Consider the following 13,368-nt stretch of genomic DNA (forward strand, 5'->3'; position numbering starts at 1 on the left):
TTGGACGTCACCACCGAGTAATTGGATACAGCACTGTAGTGAGCTTACTGTATATCATTATGAATTTATCTGATTTTTTGCTTTTGTTTCCTTGGTTCGCATCCCGCAATGCACTCGCACATACGCACTATACGCACTACACACATTGCGCACACAGACACACACTCGGTACGCTCTTTTCGAATCCTGTTTGCCCCATCCTATCCCTCTGAATAAGAGCATGGTGTTGTTGCTAGGGCGGCCTGTTCCATGTTCCACGGAGAAGACAAGTCATCTGCCGCAAATGGTGTCCTTTCCTAGCTCATCGTCCAACCATGCTGCTCGCCGGGGTCGAGGTAGCATCCCGCGCATCAGCGGCCGCAGTCGCAGCCGACGCCATGTGGCTGAGCAGCATATGATCGTTCTTCAGACTGGGCAGTTGGTTCTGATGCTGCTGCTCTCCGCGGTGCGGGTGCGGCTCCGGCATCCAGGGCTTGTGATTCATCGGCGGGGGTGGTTCCTGCTCTACGTCCATGAAGCTACTCGTCCTGCTTCGAGATCCAGGGTCTAACGGCGACCGCTGGCGATGGTCCGGCTGGCCCCTGCTAGCCGGCCGAGATACGTCTCCTCCTCCCGGCATAAGATTGGCGGAAGACGACGTAGGCGGCTGAGGCTGCGGCGGCGGCTCGTGGGTTCGGCCGTCGTCCTGTGTTGGATCATATCGTAGAGTCCTCACCGGTGCCGGCTGAACCGGGCTCGGTTCCACGTGCGGCGCTTCGTCGGCACTGCTGCTGGCCTCGCGGTTGAGCCAGACAATCTCTTCCTCGGTAATCGTTTTCCACCCGCACTTGGCGTGCTTCTTCGTGCAGCCCTGACAAGCCGTCAGGTGCTTGATGCACGGCGACTTGAGCCTGCGGCAGCGGTCGCACGGCGGCCAAATCTGGTCTCCCTTGTTCAACTTTTCTATCCTTGCGGTGATGATGGCCCGGTGCGGCGACGACGGGTCATACGACGGATCTCTCTGTGGCATGACCGGTGGCGCATGCACGACAACTGGACGTCCCTGCAAGGGTAGTGAGTGCGGATGAGGATTCGTCGCGGGCGGCGTGTGTTGGCCCGTCGAATGGGCCTGCTCGAGGCCGGCGCTGGAGGGCACTCGAGGGGGGTAGGCTTGGGAAGATGACAGGAACTGCTGGAGCAGGTCTGCATGAAGGTCGTAACCAGCTCCGTGGGCAACGTGGCCTCTGGAGTGGTTGACGGACTGAAAGGCCGAGCTGCTTCCTTGCTGTCCGCCATGACGTGAGTTGATTCCGGCTCTGCGGCCGCTCAAGTGGTAGTTGAGCTGTCGTGCCCTCTTGGCGATCTCATCGGCTTTCTTGATGAGAACCTGTAGTCGCTGCTCCACAATTTCCAGTGTCGCGACTTCGGCCGTCTCATCCTCTTCCAGGGGAGCCGTGGACACCACGGAGAACCTGTCCAAGGCACCGTTGATAATGAGCCGCCAGTCATCTTCAAGAATCTGCGTCTGGATGCCGTTCAGGTAGAACTGACACGTGCGCTCGCCGTCGTGTCCGGTGGTGAGAACAAATTTCTCAGGATTTGTCTTGGCAAAGGTGACAATATCGAGCCAGCTCACGGGTGCCGCGCCGTATGGAGGCGGTGGGTTGGTAATGATGGGACCTTCAAAAGCTCCCTCCATAGCTTTCAGCAGACGGGGCCCGGTGAGCTTGGCGCCCAAGTTTGCCGCGAGACTCTCATGTCTATTGAGGACTCCTATTGTTGACCGTTGAGAATGATATTCCATAATACCCCACAGACAAGAGGAAAGGGGAAAACCGTACCTTCGTACTGATTTAATAAACCAAGCACATCCGAGAATGTGTCAGGCTCTCCCTGAATGAGCTGGAGTCTACCAGTACTGGCTTTGGATAGGTAGTTGATGATGGATGCATTGCCTTTTTGAGTTGACAATTAGTACTAGTTCATGGAACGAGATGAGATGCAGCGCAAGCGGGTATGGCCTATGGGGCAAGATTCCATGCCACAGGTCAATTAAGCATTGCCAAGGGGCTTGGAACAAGCGCGATGCAGATGGAGAGAGAAAGCCTGGGCTGGAGAAGAGACGAAGATGGAGACGGGAGGGATGAAGTTTGGGGAAACAATGAAGAGGTAGAAAACAAGGTGCGGGCGGCGCTGGCAGGCAGGCCGGGGCGAGGGATCAATGGCGAGTCTAACCTCGATTGCCTCCGGGCGCGACGACGACAACGACGAGATGCAGCTGAAGGCTGAGATCGACGGCTCATAGTCCTTCAGCGCATCGCGACATGCTTGCTCTCTTGCTCTCTTTTTTGGATTTTGGTTTTCTTGCTGGAGACTTCGACTCTTGGATCACACACACACTGGCGCACCACACATACCTGACTGAGGCGGAGGAGGCTGGGGAATGCGATCAGAGTGAGCTGGCTGAGCGCCGCCGTCGTCTGCGTCCCGTTTCCGTTTATGGGGCTCTTGGGAATCCTGGGCATGCGCCATGGTGAAATTGTCACCGCGGGCAACAGACGGGAGGATCCCGCGAGAGCAAGTTGTCTTTTCTTCTTCTCTTTTTTCCACCCTTCCTCGTTGTGGCCCTTTGTTTCTTCCCTCTAGAGTAAGATCAACTGTAAAAACCAAAGGCCGGGTGCGTGTATGAGACGAATGGCGATTTGAGTGGAGTGGTGTAAAGTATGTGTGTGTGTGTGTGAGAAGGCCAAAGGGCCCCGGGGCGTAATAAGAGGGATCCTGAAATCTAGGAGTTGGTTAGTTCATGGCGGAGCAGCACCTTTTGAGGTGGTGGCAACCCAGCAGACAGGGCTCCAGTGAAGTGAGGAGGGAATGCCTCAGGTAACAGAACAGATGAGAGTTGGAGGGGCCTGGGATGGAGCAAGCAAGCTTTCGAACGAAAGAGGGACGAGAGATTTTGTTGATCGAAGGGGGGAGGAGTGAATGAGGCCGGAGAGCCAAGAAAAGACGGGGGGAGAGGAGGAGGGTTGGAATCGGGGTTTCGTTCAGGATTTGTACGGGGGGAAACGGGGGACGTGGTCGGGGCCACAGGACGGGGGCTGGCTGGGAACTGGGGCGGAACTCGGGAGGAGGAGTAAGGCAAGGTACTTGTAGGAAATAGGCGTAAGGTAGAGTACCTTAAGGTAGGAGAGAGGCAAAGTAAGGTAGGGCGAGACAAGGGAACTTGGGGTACCTTAACGTAACGTAAGGTAGGCAAAGTACTTACAAGCACAAGCAGGTGGAGGGCCGATGTGCAGTTGAATGGGATGAAAAGAGAAAGAAATCACTCAAGCAAGTGTGTGCTCGCGCCGTGGGCGTGAGAGAGAATAAGAAGACATGTAGAGTAAGGCAGGGTTGGTGGGTTGGTAGGTAAGTGAAAGTGATGGAGATGGGACGGACTGCTTGGAGGACGGGACGGGGAGAGAGGAGGAGAGAAGTGGGAAAGAAGAGCGGACGGCGGGTGCAGCTGCAGAGGCGAGTTTACGGGCCAATTGCCCAATGACAGGGGCAAGCGGGTGCCGAGTTCCCACCGCAAAGCCGCAAAGTCCCAAATTGGTTATGTCGTGTGTCGGTATGAAAGTGAGGTGAGTGAAATAGAGAGAGTGAGAAAGAGTACCGTACCTATGGATGTGAGACCCGGGATGAGCCTTTAGGAACTAGGAGAGACACGACGGAACGGGAGTGTTGAAGAGTGGGTTCCCTTTTTTTCGCGACGGGGGGGAGAGGGGCGGCGGCACCCGTATGAGTCGGGCGGGCGAGTATGTGTGTGTATGAGAGTACCCAAGTCAATGAGTGAGAGTGAGATTGAGAGAGAGACAGAGAGGGCGAGAGGCGGGTTAAGATGCTAGTGTGAAGCAAGTGAGCGGTAAGGCAGCCCAGCGCGAGGCGAGGTGTGTGGAAGTGTGGAAGGAAGGTATGGTATGTGAGTGTGAGTGTGAGTGTGAGTGTGTGTGACGGTGGACGGCTGGGAAAATGCAGTGCAGGACCGCAATGGAAAGCAAAGATGTGGTGCAGCAAGGGCGGAGGGGAGTTCCACTAAACGGATGGGGCCGGGGGTGGGAGAGGGGACCCGGCGTCCTTCTTTTTTCGTTCGTCGGGAAGGGAGGGAGCCTAAAAAGCTTGGACTGACGGAACCCGAGGACACCTCAGTTTTCCCAAGTACGGAGAGTCTAAAAGGGACTGGACTCAGTATGGAGTACTGTGGAAGGTACGCAGTACAGATAGAGAGGATGAGTGAGTGAGTGGATGGATAAGTGAGAGAAAGGCAAGGCAAGGCAAGGCAAGGAAGGAGGGCCAGGGCAGGGTCCCCCTTTTGGGTGTAAAGTGTGAGGTGTGAGGTGTGAGGCGTGAGGCGTGAGGCGTGAGGCATGAGGCACGAGGCGTGTGTAAGTGAGATTGAGATGAGGAGGATTGGTGGAACTTAAGCGGGAAGCAGCGCAGAGCCAACGGCTGCCGGGAAGTAGGCAGGAAGCTACAGCAGCTCCTAGCGTGGCATCAAAGGTGCAAGACAGGATGAGGTGGGCAGGCGATGGATCAATCGAGAGATACCCGACTAAAATCCGAACTGTGTATTCCGTAAAAAGGGCTGTGGTTACCTTGAGACAGGTGAGATAGAGTGAGTTGAGGTTACCTGAAAGAAACGCCAAGCCAAGGCAGCGGAATGTGATGATGATGAGTATATGGACTAGGGTGCGCGCCGGCGCCAGCTCTCAGAAACGCAGCCCGCCCCGGCTCCCCAAACACACGAAAAGCCCCAAAAGAGCAACAAAATCGACAACCAAGCAATTCTGGTGGGGACCACACCAACGGGCTGGTTTGGACTGGACTGGACCCGGGGCTGTGTGCAGAGACAGGCCGTCTGTCTCTGTCCGTCTCTGTCCGTTGAAGAAGAAGCAGCAGCAGAAGCTATCCTGTGTGCCTGTGCTTGTGCAGTCTCCGCGGCTCAGAATTTCAGCCCATGTAAGACGGCGTAATAGGGAGAGTCCCCAGCGATGCGGTTTTTTCTTGGTGAGTCCTTTTTCAATTTTTTCTTCTTCCTTCTCCCCGCCGTTCTTTAATTGCCTCTTGAGTTCCTTGGTACTTGACCCGTCGATAAACGCAGCTTGTCCTATACGAGCAAAGTGGGAAATTTCAAAACGGATGACGGCGAACTGTGTACGGGGGTGGCGCTGGGACCCGGCGCAGAGATGTCGTATAAAGCAATTGAGCGACTAATATGAGGTAAGATTGAACAAAAAAGCAGGCCGTTTCCCGCTTGTCGTCGGTATCCTTATGTAAGACTGGCAGCCCTATGAAGACTTGGAAGCTGAACAGTCCGGCTCTGGGAGCCGAACGTGTCGGGTTCGGGGAGAATGATAACCAAGCTAAGAAGCAAATAATGCGCCCAAGGGGTCGGCAAAGCGGCAAGGTTTGATTTGCAAAATTTAAGCAAAAAAAAGGGGACCTGTCTTTTAAGACCGAGGTGCCTATCGTCGGCCCGCGACATAGAGTTAGAAGAACTTCTCGATGCCGGGAGATGGTCGATGCAGGATATTGGACGCCGAACACAATTAATACGAGCGGGGAACAAGCTGTCTGCTTCTCTCGATCAAGGCCCATGGTCTTTGGGCCCCAAAGAGCCGGCTCCAGCCTGGTGCAGTGCACAGCCTGGAAACTGGGGAAATGGAGGAGCCAACCGGCCAGTCGGCTTTGAGTGTTTAGAGAGGAGAGGAGTAGCGGGCGGGAACAAGGGGGGCACCATCTGTGTGAGACTGGTGAGTCTGCGACTGTGAGAGACTCAAGACTACTGTAGAGTGATTGATGAATGACAAAGTGAGTTGTCCAAGGAGGAATGGATGGAGTGCTGGATGGATGGATGGACATGCGACTAACAAGCTTGAGACACCGCGCTGAACATGAGACTCGGTCGGAAATATGGGCTGCCGGGTGGGAATCTCGGAGGGAGGAGCGCACCGTAGATCCTCACCTGCCCAACTACCTTGCCGGGACACCGAGAGGAAGGTACGTTCCATTACTGTACCTCTCACTTCTCTAAGAATACCACTGAATCCTGACAGAGACACCCTACCTACCTACCTACTCCGTACAGAAAAGGACCAGAAACGAGGACGACAAGAAACAAGACACAGAAACGAGACAAGAAGAGGCACGCCGCACCACTGACAATCACCACCGCCCCTTTCTTTTCCGTTGCATCGCATCTGTGATCTGACCCTGACCTCGTGCCTAGTATCCAATACTTCCCGCCCCCGGCGAACCGGCACGTCTCGTTAAAACATCCCATCTTTCTGAATTGCCGTCTTACCCTGGTGTGTCCCGACTTACATCGCGCGACGTGACGGCCACGGCGCACGCACATCATACAGCACTTGACAGCCAGACGACAAGCGAGTCGCTACCTTGCCTAGGGGAACAAGCCTGCCATAGTTCGACGGCGGACGGGGTGGAGGGGCGGAGCAAGGCTCTCTTAGTCCTTAGCAAGGTACGACGTTACCAAAGACGAACTAGACAGAGGGAACCCGCGCGCCCGCTGGTCGAGTTGCGCGCCCGGGGCCATGGCACCGCGGGCGTGCCCCCTCTACCCGTACGCGGTATGCAGTACCTGGCACAGGTAGGCGGCCCATCCTTAGATGGAACCTTTCTAGAAAGACAGTGCTAATGCTGAACAGAAATCCAGACAAGGGACGACGGTGGGTGGGATAGAGAGGAAACACGGAGACCCGACAATTGGGAAGCTTTGATCCCTTTCGGACGGAGCGGAACGCGAGGAACGCAATGCCTACTCGAGAAACCTACGCCATTGCCGCTCTGTACACCATGGGAAAAGGTACCGACGTTGACCAAGACTTGAGGTCGGGGACCCAAAGTATCGCCAATCTATGAACTCCCTTCATCCTCACCACCCAGGATGCCTGTCCAACAAGCCAACCCCGTCTTGTTTCGGGGCGACTCAAGCGGACCCTCAGCATCACAGAAACATGACTTTCGCACCCCGCTCGAGTATGTACTCGAGTACCTACCTACATACCTTGCATGCCTCTGGAGTCCTGGACTAGGTGCGAATATGCATCTTGCGCCGGCCGGCACTCGGGGGCCCGCGCAAACCAACTCTAAAAGGCCAATGAGTGAGATCATCGTCAACCGCAGTCTCATCTGCCCACAACGCTTCTAATTATGTCTAATCGCACATGGCATGGTTGATCGCCTCCCTCACCCTCAAACATCACTTCACGTCGTTATAAAACCAAACCAGGCCAAACGTTTCCCGACTTAGCAGCCCCCATCCCTCCCATGTGGCATGAACCACTTACCGTGTTGCCCCCTCCTTCCCACGCGACGCACGTGCAGAAATTCCAGGGACGGACGACCAGCTGGGATGTAACTCGCTCCGACACTGATGGGCAAAACAACTACCTTATTTTTGGGCCTGTCAATGTTTTGGAATGAAATCGAGCAGCAGTTGCCACTGGCCAGCGGCCCCTCCGCTCGCTCGCTTTCGCTGATCGGTTTGGTTTCCCTTTCGCCCTTGGAGAGTGGGAAAGGGGGGCACACCTTGAATGTCACACACACTTTGCTATACGGATACAACACTCCTCTCAAGTTGGTTGGGTTGATATGGAAGCGTTCCTCGCAGCCCGTTAACTCCGAGATTTTCTCACTTTGATTTTGCTTAACTTGTGTTTACATCACAGGGACTTTGCAGGGAGATAGAGTGGTCAGAAGTGCTGACTAGGCTTCGTAACCACGGTACGTGGCCCCTCCAGTCTGCAAGAGAAGGCCGGCCAAATGTCCGGACAAGGAGGACGAATGAGATAGTAGAGGCGCAATCTCAACAACCTCGGGAATTCGCCAGATCAACTCTGGACTCCCCGATGCCCACTTTATGGCACTGACCTAAAGGTCTAATGTAGCGGCGTAATGATGCGTTGTTTCCCGCTTTTTGGGTGGTGCTCTTGGTGCCCATCAATATCATCGGGGGTGGCGCAGAGGGCAGTGCCAAGACATTTTGGAAATCACCAACGGAACACGCGCCAGGATTACTTCTCTTACAGGAACTAACACCACTCACGCGAGCCAGTATGATGTATATCGCTCACCTACACAGTACGTTTCCCAGCCTCCCAACCCCGGTCCGATAATTCCATCTCCTTCCCCGGCTTCGTCAAATCAGTCAAGAAGGAAAGAAGAAGCTGCACAGCCTAGCTTACCGGTTCCGTGAGCCTTGGTATACAGAGTACCGCGGTTTACACATCATAGTGTGTCGTCACTTACACGGGGCGAGCTAGCCCATAGTCGTATTTCAACGACGACGCGCTCTGGCTTCATCATCGCCAAGACGTTTTGGCTTGACCGTTGCGCGTCGTTGCTGCAAAGTCAACGGTCTTCACGCCGATCCCAGAAGGAAGCAAAAATCCGAAATTAGATTTTCTGTTTCTTCACTGGCTCATGGTGATGGTTATTGGAACTTTTTTTTGTTGCGGTGCCAATATGCGAATAGGCAGCAGTATTTCCTCCCCGTTACCGAAACTTTATTTTCTCGGTAACACGGCTATGTGGCCTTAGTCGAACGATCGATATTTATTCTTTGTCATTACGGAGTATCTGGGACTCGATATGTCTCTTTCACCACTCCGTACGGATACTGAATTGACTGGCATTTGGTGATGTCCTTTATGTTGTCTAGCGACGGCAAGACAAGCTTTCCGCACAAAAAGCCTTCCTCGGCTACTTGCTCATTGCTAAGAAAGTGTTGGTGAACGGTAAGGAAGTTGCGTCGCGTGATCAAAAACAAGAGACCCCGAATCGGCGAACAATTAAAATAAAGTATTTCATGAACCGAGAAAACAGTGGCTATGCGCAATATTGAAGCAATGGTATCACGCGGACTGCCATGCCAGGCTGCCTTATTTTTGCCATGTGAGAACCTTTTGAAACATCGGATCTGTACACTTGTATGTTGAAATCCCGAAGCTACGAAGAAATCATCAATTCCATCCTTGGCGATATACAGTCACTATTCGCAAGTTCTTGGGGTTCCCTCTTGGTATGGTAAACTCGGTGATGGACCCGTACCTCAACTATTCCCGTCCCGTCCTCCAGGTTTCGATTGAACGAAAAGCCCGCGCCCCGCCAATCACGGAGCCCGGGCCTCTGAACGGCGGGGAGGGGCGAAGGGGAAAGGACGCAGACCAGAACCCGCCCCACCATGGAAGAAGCCCGGACCAAGCTCAAGCTCATTTTCCCACCGAACCTCACCCTAGCCTTCTCGGCCAAACATCCCAGCCGCCAAAAAACACACCCACGATCTCTCAACGACGTCACCCCGCGACAAAGCGAAAATCCGTAACCAAATAGTGAGAGACATTTTCGAATTGGTAACCAGGCCCCGATAACGGACCTCCAAAGCAAGACCATAGGACCTAAGCCACTCCTACAAATAAACAAACAAACAAACGCCACGACACAGCAGGACACAACTCAGCGGCGCAATGGCGGATAGAGGCTCACACAGAGGCGGCGGCCGAGGCGGAGGCGGAGGAGGAGGAAACTACCGCGGCGGAAGGGGAGGAGGTCGCGGCGGCGGCGGCGGCGGCGACCGAGGCGGAGCCCAGGGCTCGGGCGGCGATCGCGAGAGGCCCAAGAAGGAGAATATCCTCGACTTGTCAAAGTATATGGACAAGCAGATTACTGTCAAGTTCAACGGCGGGCGCGAAGGTGCGTTGTATTTTGTCCCCCTTTTCCTTTTCCCTTTTCCTTCTCACCCCCCTCCCATGATTCTTGCGAAGGGGGAGGAGGGGCTGTGTGTGTGGGAATCATGCATGTATCGATTGCTAACTTTAGAAAACCACAGTCACTGGAACGTTGAAGGGATACGATGCGCTGATGAACCTGGTGCTGGACGAGGTCCAGGAAGTCATGAGAGGTACGTGTGTCTCTACCTTTGCCTTTGCCCCATCCTTGGCGTAAACCAGAAAGGGGGCCGGGGGGGGGGGGGAGCTTTCAATATGGCTTCGCGGCTAACAAGAAACAAACAACTCAACAGACGAAGAAGGAAACGAAACGACCAGGTCCCTAGGCCTCATCGTTGCCCGCGGAACCCTCCTCGTCCTCGTCAGCCCCGTCGACGGAAGCGAGCCCATAGCGAACCCGTTTGCGCAGCCCGAGGAGGAGTGAATAAACCCGAGAAAGCAGGAGAGGGGAGGGGGGAGTCAGGGGGCTGAATTCGACTTGATATCCCAACTGTGTGTGTGAGGCAGAAAAGGAAGGCAAGGGAAGTGGGGACCCATCCAGCGACACTCATCGATAAGGCATGATTTAATGTGCCTGCGAGATGGGATGCGACTTGTGGCTGGACGTCTGGGTAAACGCGAGACGGTAATGTAGCTTGTGTGTCGTAGGCATGCAGCATACATCAGCATGAGGACATGAATATGACGATGGCATATCAAAAAGATCCACCAGATAGAAAGACCAACGAAAAAGAAAAAGGGGGGGGGGGGGGGGGGGAAGGTATGGCACAAATATCATGGCGGGAAGAGCAGCATGAGTGAGGGCCTTTGCGGTCCTCCCGGCCTCACCTCCTCGTGCACGACAAACATGAATGAAAAAAAGATTTATTTCGTTACTGTTCTTTACCCGCATTCGTACTCTCCCATCTAACTGCATCTCCCCACAGTCAGCGAGACCGCTCACTCCCCTTTCTCTATTCCTTCTCCGCTCAATCCGAAGGCTCCTATACGCTCCTCTTATACGTTCAAACCTGGCAAGCAAGCGAGTGAACACATTGCGTCCACTTGTCGTCTCACGCGCCGTTCCCACCGTTCGTTCATCCTTGGTCCAACGTCTCAAAACCAACGCTATGTCAGTCATCACACTCCGTAGTGGTTTCTCGCATCATTCGAAACGCAGCCCCGTGCATTGCAATCCAAGTACGTCGAAGCCTCGTTCCCCATCCTTTCGTGACCGTGATCTCGATCCTTGTCGTAACCGTGGCAATCCCAACCCTCCCCGTTCTAGTGAGAGGTGCCCTGGAACCCTCGGCTCGACGTCTGTTTCCCTGCCTTGAGAAGCTCCCCAAACGCATTGCCGAGCTGTTTCTTCAGCTCCTTATAGCTGACGACAAAGCTCGTCTGCTCGTCTCGACTCGTGAGGCAGATTCGGTCGTCGCTACCGGCGTCCAGCCTGTTGAGGCATCGGATAATGTGGCCCATGTCTACTACGGGATTTCCGTTCGCGTCGACTTGGTGGAATACGTAGTCCCGGAATAGTTTGAGCATGTATCGCTCGCCGTTTTCTGACCAGTTCCTGTCGCCGTCGAATTCCTGCCGTTCGTTGACGGCACCAAGCTTGGCCATGAGGCGCACTATGCGGCCGTTTTCTAGTTCGCGGAACAGGTCCGACTTGAGGGCGTCCGCTTCCTGTAAACTGGCATCTAGCGTGGCAACCATATGGACTGCGATGCCCCGGACAAATTCTTCTATACCCTTGGGCGTGGCACCAACCTGAGAGGGAGTCAGAAGCCACAAGACAGTATCCGTGATTTCTTTCGAGTAAACCCTGCTCATCTGTTCCATCGACCCTTTGAGGTTCGTGAGCTGGTTCGGCGGCGTGTTAGTAGCTAGTGATAAAATGAGTTTCCCGAATTGAATCAAGTCCTCTTGTTGCAGCTCCTGAACGGGCCGACGGTTGTCGAACTGAACGACATCCAAAATGGAGCAGGCACTCAGCCGGATGCGATTCTTGTCCGTCACAATGACCTTGCTCATATCAAGGCATCTGGCAGCCAGATTCAATGTGTGGATAGCCTTCAAGGCATTGGCTATCTGGGAAATATAGCCCCATAGCACGCTTTCGGTTATGGGGTTCTTTGCGCTGAAGCGGGTGCCGTGGGTGGAAGCCGGTTGAGAAAAGTGAAGTTCGGCAAGTGTCTTGGAGAGGGGATGGTAGTCTTGTACGAAGAACAGGGAACTGTCGCCAAATGCTCTCGTGGTGAAGGCGTCATGTATTCCCACCACATTGCCGTTGTTGAGCCTTCGCCACTCCTTGACAGAGCGAATAGCTTGCTCGTTGGTTAGTCGGTACCCTGTTCTGCGTTAGTAATGTCGAGGATAGGCATTGCCAGAGAGCATACCCTCAAGCCGTCTGAGGCAGTATGTTTTGCCGTTCTTCGAGGATGTAGCCTTGTACACCCATGTGGTGTAGCCAAAGACACTGGAACTCTTCCGATGACTGGTATCAAGGGGAACGAGGGAGTAGTAGTTGTCTAACGGAGGTAGTGTCGAGTCTTCAACAGCATTAGAAATCTATAGTACCTGTTGTTCACTGTGCAGCTTACTTGGCATGACCTGCTGCAAGGCCTCGGACTTGCGTTGCATCTCCTCGCGCATCTTCTCAGGTAAGAAGAAGTCGTGAATTTGCCTTTGGAACGGCATCAAATCATCTCGATACGGCCCAACCGGTGCGTACAGATGGTATTGAAGCTGCCGGACGTCAGTTTTGCCATGGAAAAATATCTAGTTCGCGTCCTCTCACCGGTTGAAGCGGGGCTGTGTAAGCATTTTGATGTTGGAAGTAGGCCCCTGAGCCAGCGAGTCCGGTAGGATCATCGGCATAAGGGTTGAAAGGTGTGGCCGGTAATGGCTGGGCAACATTGGGCATAGCAAAGGGGTCAAATGAGAGCCCTGTGTCGGAAGCTGAGCCATTGGCAGTAATCTTTTTCGATGTTAGTCTCAAATAAGCTGTTAGGCATGGTCATCCATACGCCAGTACTCAACTCAAAGTTTGATGGAGTAAATTCTCGAAATGTAGCAGGGTTAAATACTGTCGACGCCGCTTCTCCATCTGGAGCGGCGGCTGGCGTCGCAGCTGTGAAGAAATTAGATGAGATAGTCCGTGATACAACATGGCTCAAAACGTACAGCCTGCTCCTCTGGGAGTAAAAACGGCTGCACTCGCAGCCTGGGAGGAAAATGTCGATTTCTTGGAGCCCGCTATCGTATTTGCACTCGGTGATGCCACCGAGGGCAGACCGGCGGGTGTGAATGAAGGCGAGTCGACATTGAGGGCCTTTCTCGCGCTATTAAAACCCAACTGTTAGCTTTCTACTATCATTGTTTGTCGTTAGGTTTGATTATTTCCCGTCATAGTCAATGCTCGCTCTACAAGTTAGTGGTCTACACCTCATCCTCCATGGCGCTATCCAAATTTCATTCACATTTCTTCGGCCACAGCTTTAGTCCACATCGACCATAGGGTGACCAGTCCGGGATCCACGGACATCTTGCTGCATATCGCGATGTATGCCAAAGCCGATCGGCGGGACTTCATCCAGGACTGCGATTCCAAGATCCA

The 13,368-nt window shown here is 54.0% G+C and overlaps 5 protein-coding genes across 5 annotated transcripts; 3 read left to right on the forward strand and 2 right to left on the reverse strand.

Moving 5' to 3' along the window:
* Nucleotides 1–301: 301 nt before the first annotated feature.
* CPAR01_15032 (uncharacterized protein) lies at nucleotides 302–2,511 on the reverse strand (the record flags this gene model as incomplete). The annotated part of the gene is made up of 3 exons (XM_060499282.1): nucleotides 302–1,752; nucleotides 1,821–1,934; nucleotides 2,397–2,511. 3 exons carry the CDS (start codon nucleotides 2,509–2,511, stop codon nucleotides 302–304), a joined length of 1,680 nt encoding a protein of 559 aa, XP_060342207.1.
* A 3,420-nt stretch (nucleotides 2,512–5,931) lies between these two features.
* CPAR01_15033 (uncharacterized protein) lies at nucleotides 5,932–6,676 on the forward strand (the record flags this gene model as incomplete). The annotated part of the gene is made up of 2 exons (XM_060499283.1): nucleotides 5,932–6,153; nucleotides 6,248–6,676. 2 exons carry the CDS (start codon nucleotides 5,932–5,934, stop codon nucleotides 6,674–6,676), a joined length of 651 nt encoding a protein of 216 aa, XP_060342208.1.
* A 2,387-nt stretch (nucleotides 6,677–9,063) lies between these two features.
* Nucleotides 9,064–9,372, forward strand: CPAR01_15034 (uncharacterized protein; the record flags this gene model as incomplete). Its single annotated transcript, XM_060499284.1, has 1 exon — nucleotides 9,064–9,372. One exon carries the CDS (start codon nucleotides 9,064–9,066, stop codon nucleotides 9,370–9,372), a length of 309 nt encoding a protein of 102 aa, XP_060342209.1.
* Nucleotides 9,373–9,506: 134 nt separating this feature from the next.
* On the forward strand, nucleotides 9,507–10,191 carry CPAR01_15035 (LSM domain-containing protein; the record flags this gene model as incomplete). The annotated part of the gene is made up of 3 exons (XM_060499285.1): nucleotides 9,507–9,732; nucleotides 9,869–9,940; nucleotides 10,061–10,191. The coding sequence occupies 3 exons, from the start codon at nucleotides 9,507–9,509 to the stop codon at nucleotides 10,189–10,191; spliced, it is 429 nt and encodes a 142-aa protein (XP_060342210.1).
* An 839-nt stretch (nucleotides 10,192–11,030) lies between these two features.
* CPAR01_15036 (uncharacterized protein) lies at nucleotides 11,031–13,296 on the reverse strand (the record flags this gene model as incomplete). The annotated part of the gene is made up of 7 exons (XM_060499286.1): nucleotides 11,031–12,100; nucleotides 12,149–12,301; nucleotides 12,353–12,497; nucleotides 12,550–12,729; nucleotides 12,779–12,882; nucleotides 12,936–13,107; nucleotides 13,276–13,296. The coding sequence occupies 7 exons, from the start codon at nucleotides 13,294–13,296 to the stop codon at nucleotides 11,031–11,033; spliced, it is 1,845 nt and encodes a 614-aa protein (XP_060342211.1).
* Nucleotides 13,297–13,368: the final 72 nt, after the last annotated feature.

The sequence above is a fragment of the Colletotrichum paranaense genome (genome assembly GCF_030867605.1).
Source record: "Colletotrichum paranaense strain IMI 384185 chromosome Unknown Scaffold_17.1, whole genome shotgun sequence".
In the NCBI taxonomy this organism is placed as follows: domain Eukaryota; kingdom Fungi; phylum Ascomycota; class Sordariomycetes; order Glomerellales; family Glomerellaceae; genus Colletotrichum; species Colletotrichum paranaense.